This window comes from Xyrauchen texanus, chromosome 42 (genome assembly GCF_025860055.1).
Source record: "Xyrauchen texanus isolate HMW12.3.18 chromosome 42, RBS_HiC_50CHRs, whole genome shotgun sequence".
Classification (NCBI taxonomy): Eukaryota; Metazoa; Chordata; class Actinopteri; order Cypriniformes; family Catostomidae; genus Xyrauchen; species Xyrauchen texanus.
Genome location: NC_068317.1, coordinates 18,933,163 through 18,955,563, shown reverse-complemented (window position 1 = coordinate 18,955,563; position 22,401 = coordinate 18,933,163). Strand labels below are relative to the sequence as shown.

Sequence of the window (22,401 nt, the reverse complement as noted above, 5' to 3'; positions counted from 1 at the left end):
AGATGTCTTTATATTTCTTCAGACTCGAGTTATACTAATGCAGGTATCTTCTGACCTCCTCACACATGAGTTCTTGACATGCACTTCCACTGTTGTTGTTTTCCCTCTGTCCCTGTTGTTTGGTGGCCATTACATCTTCTAGAGCATCTTTTGAGACAGCTAAGACTCAAATTATATTTTTGCCACATTGTGGACCCACTAACAGAACGCAACAGTGGCCGCCCACTATTTCAGCCGTCTGGGTTCCGGAAGTGTATTTGTTCACCAGGAACTCTGCTATTAAACACATTTTTTAAACAATGAAGTATCAAATAACATGGACAGATGGCTTCAAAAAAAGCATGAACTGTTAATGAACCACCTTGCAACTCACTGTAGATCTGACTTCAAAGATTTGTAAAATATTGGTAAAAAATGTATGGGATTTTTACATTGGGAAACAGACTGCTGCGCTCTATTTGTGCTAATAAATCAGGTGCATGTGTCTTAAATGTGCTCAAGCTGATGATGAAATAAGCATCACACGTACTGTACTCATATGCCTAGCATTTGCGTCCGACTGAAGTATACTTTGGGCTTAACTCATTAGTTTTCAGAATAGTGTAACTTTTATAGTAACTGTGTAGCATACAGTATATTGATGTTTTTTCGTCACAATCCACTGATTCATTAATGAATTGGTTCCTTCTGATGGTGTAGATTAACCCCTTCAAAACTTTTGGCTTCTTTTTGTTTGCAGCTTGTCCTGTAACTAACTACAATTATAAATAGGTAGCTTAAAATGTAGTTTAAATACTTTAAATCACGAGTAGCTTGGGAAACTACGGTTTTGGATCTTTTACATTATCACGAGTTCCCAGACGTTCCACTTTTTTGACATGCTTTAAAAACATTTTAATACCTGTCTGTGTAGTCAAATATTCCTGTTTATTACACTCAAGCTCTGAAGATCATAAACCTCACCAGTTTCTTGCTCAGTATTATCCATGTCGGATCAACGACATTTTGAAAACTGTGCAGATTTGCCTTTTCCTAGCCAACTGTTCTCACTTCACATGAAGTCAATACAAATATATCAAGTCTTAAAATGTCAATATCAACACTCGGTAAAAAGGGCCAGGAAAAGGTTCAGGAGAATTGCATTATTACTGAAATATTTAAAGACTTTTTCGAAATGTCAATATGCCAGAGATCACAGTGTAGATAATGAGTCAACATTACGGTCCAAATGTTGGCAGGCAAAACCAAAAACAGTTATTGTTATTGTAGCACATAGTTAGACAAAACTTTTGCATATGGAGTAACTTGTCCTATTTCACTTCCTAGTTTTACAAGTTTTCCACTGGCCTACTCGCATGCCAGATCTGTAATTATTGATCTCTGGTACATTAAAAAACTGTAATATAGCCTATACCTCTATGACACGCATTGCAACAATAACACAATGAATATTTGCTGACCTCAGCACACTGTAACCAATTTCAAGCAAGATCTGCTCCAGATGCTTACTTTGTGTGCTTTGAGCAACCAACCTTTATCCATCAGCTCCTCAGAGAGCATGTTATTAGGGTCCTGTATGATGATGACGACTTTCCATAAACATATCAAATTCTCTCATATTATGAATACTATTGCTGATGTTTAGGATTTGGAAACAACTTGCATCTTTCAACAGCCACTTTAATTCCAGAGAAGGCCAGTGGAAGACTTTCAAATATGACTAAAGAAGCAAAACAGCATGGCTGTGTAAAACTCTGCTCTACATGTGATGGATACAGATATCTTGAGCTATTGTGATGGAAATGTAATGGAAGTTATACAGTATGGGGCATTGGTTGTGGTAAAGTCCAACCAGCTTTGACAGGCGATTTAAACTGAACCATCACGAGGCCTGGGGGAGATTCATCTGTATAATTATAAAAAGCCAGTTTACAAACAGACATAATAACAATTATGATCAGAGAGACACATATCAAAGCTTTGAGGTTTTTTATTTTCAATATAATTAATATTTGTATGCAGACATTTCTTCAGCAATCACGGACACTCTGTCTGATGTGCCGAAAGATATTAAGGTACTATCTTTCGTACTATATTTTATTTAGAATCACATCTGTGCTAATATTTATTACTGAAGTTGTGATTGTGATATTGCTTTTATAAAACAGTTGTATAAACAAGAAGTTATTATTGGAATTATTGCTCCACTAACAGAAAAGGTTCCAGATCAACTCTCGTGTGTCGTTGAGCAATGCACAGACAGACAGACAGACTGCCTGGAGCGCCACAGACACAAACAAGTGGAATGATCCCAGTGAAAGGATGCAGCATTGCAGTGCAGCTATTTAAAATGTCAGCACTCTTGGAATGCTGCTTGTTGAATCAGATTAGAAGACCAGATCTAACTGTTGTAAATAAAAAATCTTCCAATCACAACATTCCATAGCCAGTCAGTATCAAACAGATTTTTTTTAAACAGTCATCATTCCACATGGTGAATTGATTAAAATCAAAGGAAAAGAGAGCAATGCAGTTTGACAGTTTTCAGGAGTTCAGCTAAATTTTGACTGACAAGTTAAGCATGCTTACCGGAGTCTCTTGTAGTACTGCTTGACCTTTTCCAGAGATCCAGCATTGATTTGGGCCTGATATTCCTCCACTGACACATTTTCTCTATAATAATATCCCTCCATGCTCTCCAAGGCTATGAAAGTAACATTAAGTGACTCTTATGGATTTGTCATTTAACTAGTTATATTATTATTCAATCAAAAATAAGTTGAGGCATTAACATGGCTTCACTTTGAAAGAGCAAAATTCAGCTTTGTTTTTTGCATGCATCAAGCTAACTAAGTTTAAACAAACAGCCTACCCTGGGTGAACAGGACGGGGTAGATTTTGAAGCTGCCACCATGTCTTAGTCTCTGGGGTAACTGCTGGAAGTAAAATGCCTCCAGGTAAAAACAGACTTTCAAAGCCAGCCGAGTGCCCTCCACGTGGTATGAGATAGGCATATCTGGAGAGAGAGAGAGAGAGAGAGAGAGAGAGAGAGAGAGAGAGAGAGAGAGAAAACATCAGAATTTTGGAGTCAGAGAGAGCTCTATGAATAAAGGATTTTATGCCAATACAGTGACTTTTGGAATACTTATTACAGTTATTACTAATATTAACAATAGTAATTTAATCCTTAAAAATACTAATAAGCTATTATCTATGTCTGCATGAATATTTATATATGTGGGTACATTGAGGTCCAAACATGTGAGACCACTAGTGAACAGTATTTTTCTAATTTGATGTAAAACAATTTATTACAAATTATATTATACGCATAACAATTTGAGTGAAAAGATTAATTGAAAATGCACATGAATCTCATGAATCTTTTATTTTATAACTTGTATTCAGTGTGTCCACCTTTTTTAATGACAGCATGCTCTTGAACTGTCATGGACTCCACAAGTTGTGGGAAAACTGATGATCAATGTTATTCCAACATGATTTGAGAATGTTGCAAAGAGCATCTTATGTGCTTCAATGGAATCAATGATATCTGACCTTTTGTTCAAAGCAGTTAACATGGTCAATGTCACAAATTTGCACATTTCATTAGTGACTAAGAAGTAGAAGCATAGTGGTTGTTCTGTCAGGAAGACTTTCGTTAGCATTACACCATTCGTTCACTTCAGGCATCTCATCCAATCATTATCCAACATCTGCTTGATAAGCTCTGCAGGTGTCGTATGCACCCCTTCACCACCAGTTTTGGTCCTGTCCTGCTGTAGGGGTAAGTTCCTCTCCGCTGCCGTCATCGTCTTCCGGCAGAATCTGACGGTTCAAGCGAGAATCTGAACACTTAACCGTAGGACAGGGCTATATTCTATTCCCTTATCATGACTATACTCTTCATTCCGAGTCTTTCTAGCGGAAATATTGCCAAATCTGAAATATTTCTACTTCCTTTTGGCACCATAACATTGAATTGTTTTTAATTTCCAGAAATCCTAAAACTTTCTATTTATTACCAGGTTTAAATGAACAAAAAAAATACCAGATTTTCAATATGGTCTCAAATGTCTGGACCCCACTGGATATATTTCTAATTGTAGAATATACTATTAAAATAAGCTTTGGTTTTGTGCTCAATGTGATTGTTTCCTGCTTGAGCAGAATGTGGTTTCCTATTAAGAGTACTCACTAGCAACAAAAGGTTCTCCTTCAGATTGCCTGAAACAGAAGGTGACCTTCTCCAGGTCAATGAGAGCAACCTGAGTATCTTCTAGCATGGCCTGCTCATCCGTCTAAAGGAAAAATTATAAAGTGAGTGAAAAATAATTACATGATTACAAAATTAGGGTCTTTCTCTTATGTGCATGGGTCTATTTGTGTTTAATGAAAAAGTCTAAGTTCTGTTGATAAGAGAATGAGAAAAAAAGAGTGGGTGTGCATTTGCTTGGGTATACTGTAGCTACAGAATACAATCGTGGCAGATAGACGCTGAGGAGGAGAAGCAGAGAGATTCATGCTTTCTTCATCCTTTGCTCTCTCTCTCTCTCTCTCTCTCTCTCTCTCTCTCTCTCTCTCTATCTCTATCTGTTATCTCTAGTTCATCTTCTGCCTGCATGCACACACAGTATGCCCGTGGCTATGGATAAAAAAACATCAACAGACAAATTAGAGCAAGTCTGGTGTGGGAATCGTGGGACCACTCCTCTTGCATCTGCAAGCAACACTTCTGCCTGATATGTAGGCTAACTCTCACAAAGATCCCCATGTGCCAGATGCCACAATCCTTTCATCTGGGGGCCAACAAAGCTGCCAAGCAATATTATGTCAAAAAAATATATTTAGATTGCTCTCAGCTGCCTGCTCTCGATCCCCTATCTGTGTTTAGAGGTGGAGTGGGAAGAGTGCCAGCACTGTGGAGATAAGACTAGAGTCTGAAACAATGTGAATGTTCATATTACATGTGGGTTATGTTTCTGCAACTCCTCTGCTTCACTGCTTTGGTCTGCACAGCTATGCTACATTCTAGGCCAGCAGCCATATCACCCTGTCACTCTAGACTGGTTGCCCATTGAAGCTAAGCAGGGTTGAGCCTGGTCAGTATCTGGATGGGAACCTCCTGGGGAAAACTGATGTTGCTGCTGGAAAAGGTGTTATGGACACCAGCAGGGGGTGCTCAACCATATGTGCTCCATATAGGTCCTAATGCCCCAGTATAGTGATGGGGACAAAGGCCATCCTTTGGATGAGAGGTTAAATCAAGGTCCTGACTCTCTGTGGTCATTACAAATCCCAGGGCACTTCTTGTAAAGAGTTGGGGTGTAACTCCTCAATTCCCCCATAAGGCCCTTCTCAATCATGACCTCTTAATAATTCCCCCTCCATTAATTGGCTCTCTCCTCTCCATTAACAGCTGGTGCATTGGTGCACTATGGCTGCCTATGCATCATCCAGGTGGATACTGCACACTGGTGGTGGTTGAGGAGAGTATGCTGTTCTCTATGTAAAGCTCTTCGAGTGAAGTGTCAGAAAAAGCATTCATTCTTGACTTAAACATGTCTGTCTCCTGCTGCAATATCGATCTTAAAGGGATAGTTCACTCAAAAATGAAATTTCTATCATTTATTCATGCCATTCCAGATGTGTATGTCTTTCTTTCTTCTGCAGAACACAAGAATATCTCAGCTTTATAGGTCCTCACAATGCCCTATATGACCCATACGATTAATTAAATATCTTCAGCAGCAATATGATACTGTAGGTGTGAGTGAGAAACAGATCAATATTGAAGTCCTTTTTAACTATAAATCTCCACTTTCACATACTTGGCTACTCACATTCTTTGTGCATAACGCCACCTACTGGGCAGGGAAGAGAATTTATAATAAAAATGATTTAATTGATCTGTTTCTCACCCACAACTATCATATTGCTTGTGAAGGTATAGATTTAACCACTGGAGTCTTATGGATTACTTTTATGTTAACTCTGCATTTTGGAGCTTCAAAATGTTATTACCCATTCCTTTGCATTGTACGGACATACATGCTGAAATATTCTTCTAAAAATCTTTGTTTATGTTCAGCAAAAGAAAGAAAGTCTGGGATGGCATAAAGGTGAGTAAATGATGAGAGAATTTAAAATTTTGGGTGAACTATACCTTTAAGCTGGAAGCTATGATCTTGAAAACAGTGGCTGGTTTCAAACTGGTCCATGTTGGACATTAGCTGGTCCAAGTTGAGCATTAGCTGGTCATTATCTGGTGCAAGCTGATAAACTGGTACCAACTGATCATTAACTTGTCTAAGCTAGTCATTAGCTGATTCAAGCTAGTAATTATCTGGTCATTAACTAGTCCAATCAAGTCATTAGAAGGTCTAAACTGGCCCAACCTGGTCCACGCTGGCCATCTTGGACCAGCAACGAACCAGTTACCAGCTGGAAAAGATACCAGCTGGAAAAGATTTTTGGAGCATAGTAGTTGGCAAATGATCAGCTAATGACCAGCTAATTACAAGCTTAAACTAGCTACAGTAGAAACCACCAGCTAGTATATTCAAAAACACAGCTACTAGCCTTAGCTGAATGAAACACAGCCTAGGATTCATTATGAAAGTGGAGAAGAGAAATAATCGTTTCTCATATCCTTTGGCTGCGAAACAGTCTTATTTTACATTCACTGTAAAGTGACTCTGGGTACAAATACATATTTTTCAAATAAAGAACACAAATCTCAGACATACAAATAAAGAAATGTAATCATCTGGCCCCAATCATGACCAAGTGAAATCTCATCTGAAGTCAAAGCCGGAAAGAGAATTATCCTACATTATCACAGGTCTGCCGGAATGCCTGCAGCTTGAGTAAATTGCAAGTGTCGGGAAAACACGCATAGCCAAATCATCAATTCATTGAGACAACTCAACTGTGTCACAATACAATTGCATGGCTCTGACCTTTCGGATGGTTTTGATAAACAAAATGCAGATGTAATATGCAGGGAGGAGGACAGTTTAACAAAGGAAAAAATTTGCAGTGTTGTGAAAAGCCAAGCATCTGAATCTCAGGGATGCTGTCAGGCTCACCATCCAGTTTCCGCAACAAGCAGTATAATGAACAGTGCCATCTTGTTCATTAAATGTGTAGAATAATGGACTTTAGCTCAGCTGTTAAAGGGATAGTTCACCCAAAATTCTCTCATCATTTACTCAACCTCAAGCCATCGCAGAAAGGACTCCAACATTGATCTTTCACCCACACTTATCATCTTGCTTCAGACTGGAGTCTTATTGATTACTTTTATGTGGCCTTTATGTGATTTTTGGAGCTTCAAAGGTCTGGTCACCAATCACTTGTATTGTATGTGTAACAGGAGCCATCTGGTTAGCAAGCCCGCCTCCCATGCCGGAGACACCGGTTTGAATCCCGCTTGGAGCGAGTGGAGCAAGACCAGTTACAGTGGTGCCGTGACCCTGATGGGAGTGAGGTTTAGTGGGGTGAGTGTAACAGGATCCAGCTGTTAAGTGATAGCTGTGCAGTGTGTGTAAACCTCACTTCCCTGGCCTCAAGAGGCACGCTAGAGGCTGTAGCTTTTAGCCTCCTCGTTAGCACTCCGTCTCCCATGCCGGAGACACCAGTTCAAAACCCGCTTGAAGTTGGTTGAGCAGGACTAGTTACGTAAGGACAAACAGAGCTGAGATATTCTTCTTGTGTTGTGCAGAACAAAGAAAGTCATACACATCTGGGATGACATGAGGGTGAGTAAATATTGAGAGAGTTTTAATTTTTGGATGAACTATCTTTTTAAGTAGCAGTTACGCTGTGCAATGATCCTCAAAGCCAAAAAACTGATCAACACAACTTAAAAGCACTCATCAACACATGATGCATCAGTTTGTGGAGTTTGTGCAGTTTTTTATCAAATGCAAAAGTTCAACTCTGAAATGTGACAGGAGGAGGCATGTTTGAAGTGTCTTTTAACGACTACACATCACAGACACAGCACACCATAATGTACAACTAATAGACAGCTGTGATAAATCCTCTGCTGTGGTGTGGGATGCATTAAGCAGGGTTTTTCATAAACTTTTCTTGTTTGCTAGGTTGAAATGAATAAAAGAAACTTTCCAACATGGAAAATGGATGTTCAGTGTTAGTGAAACATGAAAACTGTGTGAAACTGACTTCATACATCCACAAAAAAATCACCTAAAGGCCAAAAGTACCAGCACAAGTAAAGTAAAGTTATTTCTAAGAAAAGCTCTTTCATCATTTGTTTGTAAGTCCACTTGCTTTGTTATTTTGTATCTAAAGCAATAACATTCAACACTTTTAAGTGTGTCTTAATAATATAAAACTCTACTTTTTGGGGCTAAAGTACATCCAGTCCTAAGGACAAAGTCAGTCCAACTTTCTTCCAGCACACTGCCAATGGCAAATACTTACCAGGTTGGGGGAGAGCAGGGACTGGAAATGGAACAGCAGTCCAGCAGAGGAGATCTGCTCTAGCCAGCGGCGACTGGCTTCCTGACTCTCACTCTCAGCACTGAGGGCCTGATTCAACACGGCCATGAACTGCTCTGAGAAAGAGCACACCGCTGCCACTAGACTCTGGCTGAACACCATGTCCCTCCTCAACTGGATCTCTGAGTCTGAGAGAGAGCTCAATGTAAAGTGTGTCATTTTTTTCAATGTGAAACTATTCTCTCCTACCCCAGCTTAAAGGAACAGTTCAGCCAAATATAAAAAGAAACTGTCATAATTTACACACACTCAAGTTGTTTCAAACCCGTGAAGCCTTATCCGTGGAACACAAAATTAAATGTTTAGCAGAATGTGAGAGACTGACAGCCTCAGTCACCATTTACTTTCATTGTGTAAAAAAAGAGCATTGTCAACATTTTCAAATTTCTCCTTGTTTTCCACAAAACAAAGAAGGTCATGAAGGTTTGAAAATACATGTGGGGGAGTCAATGATGATAGAATTTAAATAACCGTTTGACATAGAGAGAAAAATATCAGTAAGCCATTCATAGTTTGATTCCCCTGAAAAGTGTAAAGACTGTGTGTTAGTGTATCCGACCAGCCTGCAACCGCAACACTGGCTCAATATATGGCATAAGTTTGGGGCGGGACTATCAGTTTATCAGACCAATCGAAGACTGGGGAGTGTTTGGGGAAAATTCTGCTTAGTGACGTTAGTAGCGCAGAAATTCCCCTTCACCTTTAAAGTGAAAAAGCATAAAGTGAGTACAAATCAACGTACAAATTAGCCATTAATGGGCCCTTAACCCCAGAGTCCTCTCATTCAAATCAATGAAACTTCTCACAATATCTCTTATTTTGCACATCCACGTTATATTCAGGTCTGATGCAGCATGAAAGGAAATGTTCCAAAGAAACAATTCGCAATGAGCTCATGGACTGCACCTCAACACATTACACACCATAAGAGGCAATTTCTTTATTTTCCTGGGCAAATGTTATTTGCATTTTCTCATTATAACCTTGAGAAACGATGGCTTTTTTATTACATTACATTTCCTTATGGGGGTTACAGAAGACTCTTAGGGCTCTGCTCATGTGGATAATTTTTCTAAGAGGATGCTGGGCCGCCTGTGCAGGTGTGAGGGAATTGCAGTGTGGTGGAATTCTCAATTGAGTGTAATTTATTCAGGGTGACCTCAAAAGACTGCCTACTGTTTAGTGTGACAGATTATACAGCATAAACTGTGAATAAGTGCCTGGTGCAAAGACTGTAAATGATGCGTTTTCCATATGTTTCATGCATATTTTGAGTTTTGCATAATACACACAATCTGGAGGTGGACATGTTTTAATCGACACCCACCTGTGTATTGCAGTAAGACCAGGAGTAGCCGAGTTTTCACCTCTGGAGAAAAATAAAAAGCAATTATGAAATAAGTGCACTTATCTTATAACAACCCAGTCTCATGAAAATTAGTTCAGATTTTATTAGTTGGCTATTGCATTTGATTTCATACGAGTTCATTCGTATAAATTTGTACGATTTCAACACATGCAAATGTCCGGATATCTAAAGCAGAAGCACGAGTTTTGCTCACGAGGCGTAAAGGACATGCTTATTAATAGTATGCCCTTACCCAAACACCTTATCTAAACCTAAATTATCAATAGAGTGTGTAAACCTGACAGGAAGCTGTTTTGTTTTCTTTCAGACAAACTGCCATGATAACATTCTGATAAAAGTGAAATTAATAATTAATAAAAAAAACATTAACTAAATATTAAATGAGTAAAATTACAAAACAATTTATACATAAACTAAAATTTTTGGTAACATTTTTTATTTTTAAACATTTACTTAATTGAAAACATTTATCTGATGCTTGAATTTATTTCTTCAAAGTATAGTTAATTCCCAACTCAGCTTTTTAAAAAGCATAAGTGCTTAAAAAAAAACAAAAAATAATGCCCTCTAATGTGGCTGGTTGGACAGTTTCTTCTTTTGATATGAGCTCTATAATTTATGTTTTCACTAATTTAGTATAGACAATTGATAAATCGCATCCAGTTGATAACGTATGGTCAATGTTATTGCTGTTAAACCTATAAATAAACACACAAAAAAGCCCCATACACTGTTGTTTAGTTTGTAAATTTATTTTAGCTCATAGAGTTTTGGTCAAAGACCTTCTTCAGGCATTCTATATATTTCTCTAAAGATTCTTCCAATTGCAAGTGAGTATTACACTGTTAACATCATAAGTTACACGAGAAGTTTCACCAATGATGCTGGTGATGCATTCAACTGAAGGTGGTATTGTAACGCTTGAGCAGAGAAGCAGACGAGGAGATGCGGATCCAAATGCAGTTAAGAATTTATTAAATAAACAAGTAAACACAAAGGAACAACCCTCAATGGGGAAATAAAACATAAAACTAAACACAATGAACACAGAGAACTCAGGCAGGGACCACATACCAGGCTAACAACATACCTCCATTAACAAACAACAGAGACTGAACAAACAGACAGGGTTTAAATACATAAATGTGGGACAAAGCGGCCAATGAACAAACAGGACTCAAACAAGATAACAAGGAGATTAACAGAAACCAAAGGCAAATTAACAAGGGCAGGTGAAAACAATGAACAGTGAACACGAGGGAAAACAAGACTGTGGAGCTACAAAAGGGACAAAAGTGAAAACTAAGGAGTACAAAAGTGACAAAAATGGTAAACAAAAGGGCAGCAGTGGAACAAGACAGGGTATACATAACAGGTAGACAGTCTTCTACCAGTGTGAACTTAACATTGTTTACACTAAAGCTTCATATCAAACTAATTTTATTGACCTCTTGGACTGTTTTAATCAGAAAAGAATCTCTGTTGACACCAAAAACATGTGATGACCATAAGTTCCTCACTAACTTTGTGACCACACCAGCGTGTTTGCTAAATCAAAATTTTGTGATGTGAATGCAATTGAATTTTAAAAAAATTTCAGTTCTGCATATCCCTATTACCATTTACTAGCATGTCTGATGCCTTCCAATTTTCATTGCCGTGGATTATGATAACTGTGAATGAACGTGCACATGCCCCATATTTAGGAATGATTGGAATTCACTAACATACACATTTAAAGCTTTGAGTTTAAATTATGAGACTTTGAAAGTTTTAATGAAGGACAATTTTACATGCAAATTACTCTGAATTTACTCATATATTTGAAAGCTTTGTGTATTTGCAAACAATGCAGCAGGTTAAACTGGATTGCAGGTGGTGAGGGAATAAGATGCAGGGTTTTGTTTTTTTTGCTGAAATACTTGCACAAAAGTGGTGCAACTTGCAGTGAATTAACCCTTAATTCGGTCTTAATTCGGTCTTCGGTCTCCTCAAGTTAGGAATTGTTCAGCCACAAATGAAAATTCTTTCAATATCTACTCACCCTCAAGTCATTTCAAACTGTGTGACTTTATTATTTGTGTGGAAAAACAAATTAGATATTTAGCTGCTCTTTTCCATACATTGCAAGTGAATAGTGGCTTCACTGACATGAGGGGAAGTCAATGATAAAAGAATGTTCATTTTTGGGTGAACTGTCCCTTTAAGTGTGGTGCTGCTATTCCTAAAATTATTTTAGCTCTACTAAATATTTTTGTTTCCCTTTTCAGATATTAAAAAGGATGAATAAAGAGTCTTGTAAACACACCAGACAAGACTAAAATGTTCATTTGCTAATGTTTCCTGCAAATTCATCAGGTTTGGCACCTACACACACACACACACACACACACATACAGCAGCATAGGGGAGCTAAAAAGCAGTAGAGTGCTTGTTCACCCCTTGCTGACAACTGACCTGGGATTTCAAGCCAAATATTCACTCTCCCTCCTCCATAAACTCAAATTTAGTGCTATGCGCTTGAATAATTCCCTCCAACCTCTCCTGCTGAAACTGCTAGCCCTAGCAAGAGCTGCTCAAGAGTGGTTGGTTTTGGCCAGGCTCATGTGTGTGTGTTTTTGTGCATGTCAGTGTTGGAAAGACTGACCTTCTGCAAACTTGGCGATGGTGTGTGTGAGAGCCTGGATGCTGCAGGGTAGGTTCCATGGATCCTGCTTGACATGAAGCCGCAGTTTCTTGGTGCAGTTGAGTTTGGGCTCCATGTCCTGGTGGAATTCTGTCCAAAAACAATCACAGAACCGTCAAACATGCACAGCAGCGATCATACAAAAAAGCAGACTGTGTACATTAAAGTAATAGTTGACCCAAAAATTACCCATCATTTACTGACTAAAATATTGTTCCAACCCAGTATGACTTTCTCACTTCTGCTGAACACAGAGAAGCATGTTCACAGTTTTATCATTAACAATCACACAAGTTACTGACACGTGCCCAGCAGCCATAGTGGTGGGTGATGCCCAATTTTACCAGCCACTTTGATTTTATACCTGGTAATTAGAGTTTTCATATAAACTCATATACAAATAATCATAAAAACTCATAAAAACAAATAATCCTTTTTCAGGACATTGTATTTTAAAGATCATTTTGTAAAAATCAAAATAACTTTACAGATCTTTATTGTAAAGGGTTTAAACAATGTTTTCCATGCTTGTTCAATGAACCATAAACAATTAATGAACATGCACCTGTGGAAGTGTCATTAAGACACTAACAGCTTACAGGCAATTAAGGTCACAGTTATAAAAACTTCAGACAATAAAGAGACCTTTCTACTGATTCTGAAAAACACCAAAAGGAAGATGGCCAGTGTCCCTGTTCATCTGCGTGAATGTGCCTTAGCTATGCTGCATGGAGGCATGAGGACTGCAGATGTTTCCAGGGCATTAAATTGCAATGTCCACACTGTGAGACAGCACTACAGGGAGACAGGAAGGACAGCTGATTGTCCTCACAGTGGCAGACCATGTGTAACACACCTGAACAGGATTGGTACATCCAAATATCACACTTGCGAAACAGGTACAGGATGGCAACAACAACTGCCCGAGTTGCACCAGGAACGCACAATCCCTCCATCAGTGCTCAGACTGTCCGCAATGGGCTGAGAGAGGCTGGACTGAGGGCTTGTAGGCCCGTTGTAAGGCAGGTCCTTACCAGACATCACAGGCAACAACATTGCCTATGGGCACAAACCCACCTTCACTGGACCAGACAGGACTGGCAAAAAATGCTCTTAACTGACGAGTTACAGTTTTGTCTCACAAGGGGTGATGGTCGGATTTGCATTTATGTTCAAAGGAATGAGCGTTACACCGAGGCCTCTACTCTGGAGCTGGATCAATTTGGAGTTGGATGGTCCGTCATGATCCATCATCGGACTGAGCTTGTTGTCATTTCAGGCAAAATGCTGTGCTTTACAGAGAAGATATCCTCCTCCCTCATGTGGTACCCTTCCTGCAGGCTCATCCTGACATGACCCTCCAGCATGACAATGCCACCATTCATCCTGCTCATTATGTGCATGATTTCCTGCAAGACAGGAATGTCAGTGTTCTGCCATGGCCAGCGAAGATGTATCTCAATCCCATTGAGCACATCTGGGACCTGTTGGATCGGAGGGTGAGGGCTAGGGCCATACCCCCAGAAATGTCTGGGAAAATCGGTTACAGTCCATGAGGAGGAGATGCACTGCAGTACTTAATGCAGCTGGTGGCCGCACCAGATACTGACTGTTACTTCTGACCTCCAGTTTGTTCAGGGACACATTATTCCATTTCTGTTAGTCACATGTCTGTGAAACTTGTTCCGCTTATGTCTTAGTTGTTGAATCTTTTTATGTTCATACAAACATTAAACATGTTAAGTTTGCTGAAAATAAAAGCATTTGAAAGTGAGAGGACATTTCTTTTTTTGAGTTTATATACAATGTACATACAGTATATAGCTAACAAATAGCTAACAGCCTTGAGGGAGGGCTCTTCCTGAAAGGAATCTATAAGGATTCTGCTCCCTTTCAGAATGGCCCAATGAATAGCATCTCCTTCCTTATGTGCTGTTCAAGGATGCAAAAATGGCATTTGGAATTTATGTATGTACAAAATCTAGAATCAGACAGAGGAAATGACCTAGACAATCTCTAGAAATCTATTGCCCTAGTGTCCTTGAATAAGACAGAGGAAGTGTCCTAGACTATCTCTAGTAGTCCAGTGTAATTTATCTGTTCCGATAAAAGGAAGTGTACAGATTTGATTAGGATGATTTGCCATAAAGGACAAAGCATCAAAGAGGAAACCCCCTCCTTCAGCCCCACTTCCTTATCCCAACTACCCTTTAAATGAAAAACACAGGCCCAGATTTATGTCACTCCTGTACATGGAGCAAATGTGCCACACAGACTTTTTCCTCTAACCATACCCTTTTTCGCTCTCTTTCGCACAAACAAACACATGCAAACACACGTAACTCACTTCACAAGGGTTATGTTCATACTGCGGCTAACTACAGTTGTGACTCCACTGTCATTTGGGTCTTTTGAGAGACTCAAAAACTTTGCTATGTATGCATATGTAGCCAAGGAGATGTTTCAGAGTGGCAGTGCCGGAAGAAGTTTGAAAATCGATTGTCGAACAATATAGTTCCCTGGAGATCTTTTGAGAATTTGAGAACGTGACCTCATAAACATGTATGGTTTATTAATTTCAGCACAATTAATGCACTTTCAGTGAAGCACAATATAAAAAGAATGACTTATGAATCTGATAACAAAATACACACAGCCAGGTAAGTCAGTTTGGTGAATTTTGTCTCAGGCCTATTGTATGTATAAGCCCAGTCCAACAGGAATTTAGTTCCTGATAAAAAAAACATTTTATTTAATTAACAGAGAACATCTCTTGTTACCTTGAAGTCCTCGTCCCGGCATGAAGCACTTTGTCTGCTCAAAGGCCCGAGCCACAGTTGGTCCTTTCAACAAACTGATGATGGACTCCACCTGCAAATGAAACCAGTGCTCAATGTCAAAATAATGGAGGAAATTAAAATAGTTTGCTGGTCTTAGCCAGTCTCCCAGCCAGACCAGATGAAAAGTGCCCAAAACCCCCATTAAACCCAACCGGTAGCCCAGTCTAAATAGACTGGGTGACCAGCTGAGACCAACAAAACAGTTTCGGCTAGTTAGAGCTAGGGGATTTTCAAGCAGGAGGTGAGAATCTATATAATTAATTTAGCTGACTAAGCAAAATGACTCCAAAAAATCTGGACAAAATCTGTCTTTGTGCTCTCTACAAGGCGGCCAAGATTCAAAACAATCCCTTTGGTGCAGGCTTTTACATTGTGACTAACCAGTCTGCCCATATAAAACCCCTAAAACTCCCACCCTGTCAGCCAGCAAACATTTGTGTTGCACGTGAACTGGAAGTGTTGCACCCCCGGAAACCTGCATGCTATAAACCACCAGCAGTCTAGAGAGGAACGCAGTGAGCTGCACATTCTCCAGTTTACTGGAAAAACAGTCTGGAAAAGAACACACTCCTCCCAGGGGAAAAAGTCCACAGAAGTGGTCAGTTGTGTGAGGGGCTTTAGCCTGTTTTTGTAAGGTGTCAAAGAGTTCAAATGTCAAGAAAAGTCTTGTTTAAAGTGGGTGGAAAATAGGAAAAACAAAAAGCAAACCACCATGTGGATAATTTAATAAACTGATGTTTTCTTTTTTTTTTTTCAATTTAATTCTGCATTTGTCTATTGAAAATAATTAATAAAAATAAACTAAAATTAAACTATAAATATAATTTAAATGACATAAGAGTAGAGCCCGTGTAATGGGGGTACTAAAGTTGTGATTGCACTCGGGGCCGGGCCAAAGTTTGAGGGAACCTGCTGCAAAGCAAATGTCTGAAAACAAGTCTACGGTTCCTGGTTTAAAAACCGAATGCCAAAATCAGTTGATGAAACATGTACATAAAAATTGGAGATGGCATAATATAAGAAGCCTGTGACAAATTTGCACAATTTGTTGGAGACCTTAAAGGAGAAGACCTGGAAAGTGAATTGAAGTTTCTGTCTCATTTGTTGGCAAAAGTATTCATTACCCCATATAAAACACTGCAGTATTTGGTCAACAAATACAAGGGACCATATTTTAAGAGCACTAGCGCTAAGTGCAGGGCTTTGCCATAAGTCATTAGTGCAAAGTCAATGGACATGGCCATGAAGTTTTGGTATTTTCATGCAAGTATGCACAGGGGCGCATGCAGGATTACAATTTTAAAACAACACCAAAGCGTTCAATTCTGGTGACTTTGAGATAAGCATTTGTTTTATTTTCTTGAGTATGAGTACCATTCGTGTAACTATTGGCTAAAGCATTTCTTCCGGTTTTTGCACTAAAAAAGCTAAAAGCACAACAACAAATAGAGCAGAACGCAGGTGTCTCAAGACGTGCTTTAATCAGTTGATCAAGTTCTTTTAAACATTACGCAGTGTTTAAAAATGCAGCGCTCGCCGTGAGATGCTAAAAACACTGTGACACTGTATCTAGCGAATGTTTATATGGAATGTTTATATGGAAAACTATTGAAAAACAGCACGAGCAGATGCCAAATCACGAAGCGATTCAGACTGTTTTGCAAGCCTGTTTGGCCAATTCACTGAAAAGAACTGACTCAAAGGAGTAATCCATTCACAAATTGGGCATTGCTAGTTCTTTTAAACAGCCAACAGATATGCGGGACACATTTTAGGATTGATTATATATTCTGAGAGTAAATATTACTCAGGTCAGTTGGAGTGCTCATGGTACGCACAGTGTGTACGTCCGTACTGCTGCAGGCGCCCCTGAGTATGCGCTAAGTCTAGGTGCAAGTGGGTTTGGAAAAATCGCACGCAATGTGTTAATGGTCTGGGTAATTCTGAGGCTCTTCTCCAGTTATTATCTGCATCCTATTATATAGTCCATTCCCTAAAGCACCAGCGATATAAACAAAGACAAAATTCATAAGAATTTGCTAGTGTAAATGGAATGCTATTAATTACAATAATAGAAATATGCACGCACTTTTTACGCCTATTATATGCTTAGAAAATGTGATTCTCATCAGGATTTGGATGTATGCTCCATTAAATTATCAGGAATGTAATTATTATTAATAATTTTCATCTACTGACACACAAATCATGGCTAGTATTAACATTGATTGTATCGTCATACACTTCACTTATAATGGTCAATTTTGATTTTGAACAATAAAATGTATTTACTGCAACACAAAAAAAATTAAAAAAAATATATATACATAAAAATAGAAACATAAACCATGACTTATACATAGTTTAACAGAAATCTCATAAATTTGTGTTTCATGAGACGGCTACAATTTTGATTATCAGGGACATAATTTAATGTTCCGCTGTATTTTTAGAGTTTGGACATGAACTTTATTACCACCTGCTGGAGGAAAATCCAAACTGCAAATGCAGGAATTGAGTTTGGCTTTGAACTGAAAACAACCTGCTTTTTAAACGTCTTAACGCAAAGACCTATTACTCAGGAAAATAGCAAATTGCGCCACTTCGTAACATAAAAAACACCCACAGTGTGTGCGCATACGCACGGTTACCACAAACACTCCCACCTATGCCCACTTACGCTTTGCCCTGGCAGGAAAATTGCACTTAACTCTCTCACGAAAATTGGGCAAGATGGCCATTGTATGTTGTGAACAAAAATAGAGTCCATGAAATCTGCTTTCCCAAACACTGCAATGGCATGTCAAGAGTTTTTAACTATTCCAACAACTGTCGCCAGTGCAGAGCACTCATTCAGCAAACTGAAATGAATCAAAAGCTATCTAAGATCTTAAATGTCACATGAGAGATTATCTACTCTCTAACCACAAGACAGGTGTTTATCAGTGACATTAAGTTTTGCCTCTATAATTTTTATACATTTATGATAACATCATATTAACTGAGACATTTCATGGAATATTTTTACTAAACAAATATGTATGATACAAGTGAACTGGAAAGAATAAATAATAATGGCAGAAAAAAGGTAGAAATAAAAGAGATAATAGAAGATAATAAAATAATCTGAATTATGAAATGTTGAAAGATTTGGTAAATCTGAATAATGAAACTGCAAAGAAATTATTATTTTTTTTATATAGGAATAAATATTCTACATTACAATCTTGTGGTTATTTGAGTTTTTTGGATCTTTCTGCAAACACACACACCTCACTAAACAGATGCTCCAGGAACCCATGCAGCCTCTTCTGTTTGTCATGAGATATCCACACGCTGGCTGGCATCTCATCTCCTATGCATGTGTGTGTGTGTGTGGAGAGAGAGGGTGAAGTGGTGTTCATTAGATGATTTGACATAGATGTAGTAACAGCAATGAACAAGCCTCTCCTCTCTTCCTCCATCTGTTCAGTAGTTAGCATCAAATGGCCAACAGTTTGGCAGGGACTGTGTTTTGCCAGGTATTGTCTGACTGTCTGACTAAGTGGAAAATGTGTGCTTGATGTGCAGTGCAAAGAGATAAGAATAATTGATTTGAAAGCCATATTCAAGCTCGCCAAATTTGATTCAAGTAATGGAAATTCCTTCATATTTTGAAGCATTAATAAGGGGAGTGATATCACAATAGTGCTTTTGTGGAAGCTGTGTGTAAGATGTCTGGTTGTGTTACCTGAGTCCATCTCATCACTGTGTACATAGGAGCTGCAGTGACTGCTGCAGATGCTGGTGAAGGAAGCTATTGAGTTCCTGTTGCTGTTACAATCACTGGAAGCAATCAGCCAAACATTCATGTGTTACTAACAAATTATCCGATTATCAGTACTTGTCAGGACCTTAATCGTGCTAAAGCCACATCACATATTAAATAACATTCCTAAGTAATTTGATAGAGTTTTAATGAGGTTTGAAACTTAAAATGTCTTTTAACATCACAGCAAATTCTTGAGAACTTATTTTGTGACCTCTGTTATAATTGCAACATTAACACTCCTTAAATGAAGTTTCCTTAAAAGGAATGTTTCATTTTTGGGTGAACTATCCCTTTAAGTCAATGATATTTGCTTCTGAAGATCAAGAGATCATTATGTAAAATATGAAGTATTTTAACACATTTACACAGCACAGAAGATCATTATAAAAATATGAAGAATTTAAAGACATTTACACAGCAAGAAGAAACAACTGCTGCTCCGAGAGAAAAATCATCTTGGTTACTGTCGTACTATTCCCTGATGGAGGGAACAAGACGTTGTGTCGATGTAGTGACACTAGGGGTCGCTCTTGGGAGCCCCAAACCCCTCTGATCTTTGAGAAAATTCCAGGAAGAATTTGCATGCCACTCCCCTGGACATACGGGTTTATAAGGAGCTGGCTCACAACCACTCTTCAGGTTTTGTGCTGAGGAGCCGAGACAGGGCCCGTTTCAGCGGGTAGTTCAGTGTTGTGGCAAGAGGGACACAACGTCTCGTTCCCTCCATCAGGGAATGGAGGTTACATCAGTAACCAAGAAGATACATCACACAGGGTTACTCATGGGCAACCAATGCATGTGGAGCTCCTACCCCAGTACAGGGCCTACTAGCTCATGTACTGGGCCAGCATAGAATTTCTCTACCGAATTCACCTGCCACAGGTCTAAGGAGGAAGGAAATCCAGGGTCCACAGTCTCGCGAAATCGGCTGGGGCATGAGCAGGAGGGGAAAGGCGCTGAGCGCAAGCGGTACACCCGGCCAGTTGCCCCGCATACTTCCCTGTTCGTACCTGAAACCACACAGGACGAAACGGGCTCAACCCGGAGATTGTTGAATCTTGCATTGGTATTGGGTGTTGCCCAGCCTGCTGTTCTACAGATTCCTGCTCCAGCGGGAGTGTGCTCGAAGCACCAAGGGGGACGGCACGTCCTGGGCCTGGTATGCCAAAGCGATTGCGTCAATGACCCAGTGGGCGATCCTCTGTTTGTAGACAGTCCTCCCTTTCCGCTGTCCTCCGAAGCAGACGAAGAGCTGCTCAGAGAGTCTAAAGCTCTGTGTGCGATCCAAGTAGATGCGCAAAGCATGCACCGGACAGCAACGACAAGGCTGGGTCTGCCTCCTCCTGGGGCAGCGCTTTCAGGTTCACCACCTAATCCCTAAATGGGGTCGTGGGAACCTTGGGCACATGGCCCGGACAGGTCTCAGGATCACGTGAGAGTATGCCGGACCAAAACTCAGACAGGTGTCGCTGACAGAGTACCCCTGCAGGTCCACAACCCTCTAGATAGACGTGAGCACAGTCTGGAGGGCAGGCTTCAATGAGAGTGCCCTTAACTTAACTGACTATAGGGGCTCAAACGGGCTCTCTGCAGGCCCTGCAGGACCACGTAGAGATCCCACGAGGGAATGAGGTGTGGCCTGGGACGATTCAGCCTCCTCTTCTGATGATCAGGTCATGCTTCCCGAGGGGCTTACCATCTATTGCGTCTTGGTACGCCGCTATAGTGGCCACAAACACCTTTAAGGTGGAGGGGGACAGCCACCCCTCTAGCCTCTCCTGCAGAAAGGAAAGCATCGACCCGAATTGAGGATGTGAATGTCCACATCCCTTAACGGAGCAAGGGCTACAACTTTCGTGAAGATACGAGGTGACCGGGACAGACCGAAGGGGAGTGGGATGTGTGATGGATGAGAGTAAACTGTGAGAAAGACACAGAGAGAGAACCGCAGAAAGGGCCTGTACCAAGGTAAAACCGAGACATGGATGTACGCGTCCTTCAGGTCTATGGCCGTAAAACAATCTTGATGCCAGACGCACGCCAAAATGCGTTTCTGCATCAGCTTCTTGAACGGGAGTCTGTGCAAGGCCCGGTTCAGTACTCGCAGGTCCAAAATTGGCCGCAACACACCACCTTTCTTTGGCACGATGAAATAGGGGCTGTAGAACCCTTTCTTCATCTCGGCTGGAGGGACAGGCTCTATTGTGTCCTTCTGCAGAATGGTAGCCATCTCCGCACACAGGGCAATGGCGTTCCATGGCAAAATGAATTGCATAGCCGAGTCGGATGGTCCTGGTCAGCCATCGTGACGGGTTGGAGAGCGCTAGCCATGCCTCCGAACTCCCTGTGGCACAGGTGCATTGCAACCGCCGTGTATTCCCTGGACGTCACACCATCAAGGGTAGTGAGAGCAGAGGAGCTCAGAGATCGGGTCCTGGCAGTAAAAGGTGAGTTCCTTGTGCACCTCCAGGAAGAATGGGACCGGGCAGGGTGCGGCCGTGAGCGGCGCTCTTAGCCCAGGAACCAATCGTCAAGCCGGGAGGGTTCAGGGCAGGGTGGAGGGTTCAACTCCAGCCGAACCTCGGGGCCGCCCGGGCAAGCATAGCCGGCAGCTCAGAGTCTGCCTCAGACTGGGCAAACGCACCCGAAGGTGGTAGCCCAGTCGAGTCCAACGTGTCAACTGCTCGGCTCCGAAGAAAAAATCTGAATGAGTGGTTGAGAGCCAACTCCTTTTATACCCATATTTCCCCGGGGAGTGGAATGCAAATTCCACTCACCAATACCCATTGGTCTTTTCTAAAAGATCAGAGGTGTTTGGGGCTCCCAAGAGCGACCCCTAGTGTCACTACATCAACACAACTTCGAGTGACTGACAAATATGGAAATATAAATTATTTAGAGCTAATTTTTCAATTCGTAAGTTAATTTATGTTGTCCATAACAAGAACATACAGGCATATTAATTCTAAAAGCTATTTGTTTATTTTTTATAAAAAAGCTTTTAAATAATAAATGTATATAGCCTACTGTTGAATAAGTCAAAAGTGAGCACTTCGAATATGAGAAGATGGTATGAATTAATAAGACCTATTTGCTTTATCCTTCTACCAACATGACAAACAATAAAGACATATTAGGTGTACCAATGTGCTTTTACTTAACTTAA

The 22,401-nt window shown here is 40.2% G+C and overlaps 1 protein-coding gene across 1 annotated transcript in view; it reads right to left on the bottom strand.

The window, feature by feature from the left end:
• The window catches only part of LOC127635208 (phosphatidylinositol 3,4,5-trisphosphate-dependent Rac exchanger 2 protein-like), a 155,810-nt gene that overhangs the window by 32,023 nt on the left and 101,386 nt on the right, over positions 1-22,401 (bottom strand). Inside the window, exons 27-35 of the mRNA XM_052115078.1 lie at positions 19,155-19,249; positions 18,697-18,779; positions 15,365-15,455; positions 12,546-12,674; positions 9,857-9,898; positions 8,452-8,657; positions 4,199-4,301; positions 2,873-3,016; positions 2,590-2,704 (exon numbers count right to left, since the gene is read on the bottom strand). Of these exons, the coding sequence (XP_051971038.1) occupies positions 2,590-2,704; positions 2,873-3,016; positions 4,199-4,301; positions 8,452-8,657; positions 9,857-9,898; positions 12,546-12,674; positions 15,365-15,455; positions 18,697-18,779; positions 19,155-19,249 (1,008 nt within the window). The remainder of the gene's footprint in view (positions 1-2,589; positions 2,705-2,872; positions 3,017-4,198; positions 4,302-8,451; positions 8,658-9,856; positions 9,899-12,545; positions 12,675-15,364; positions 15,456-18,696; positions 18,780-19,154; positions 19,250-22,401) is intronic.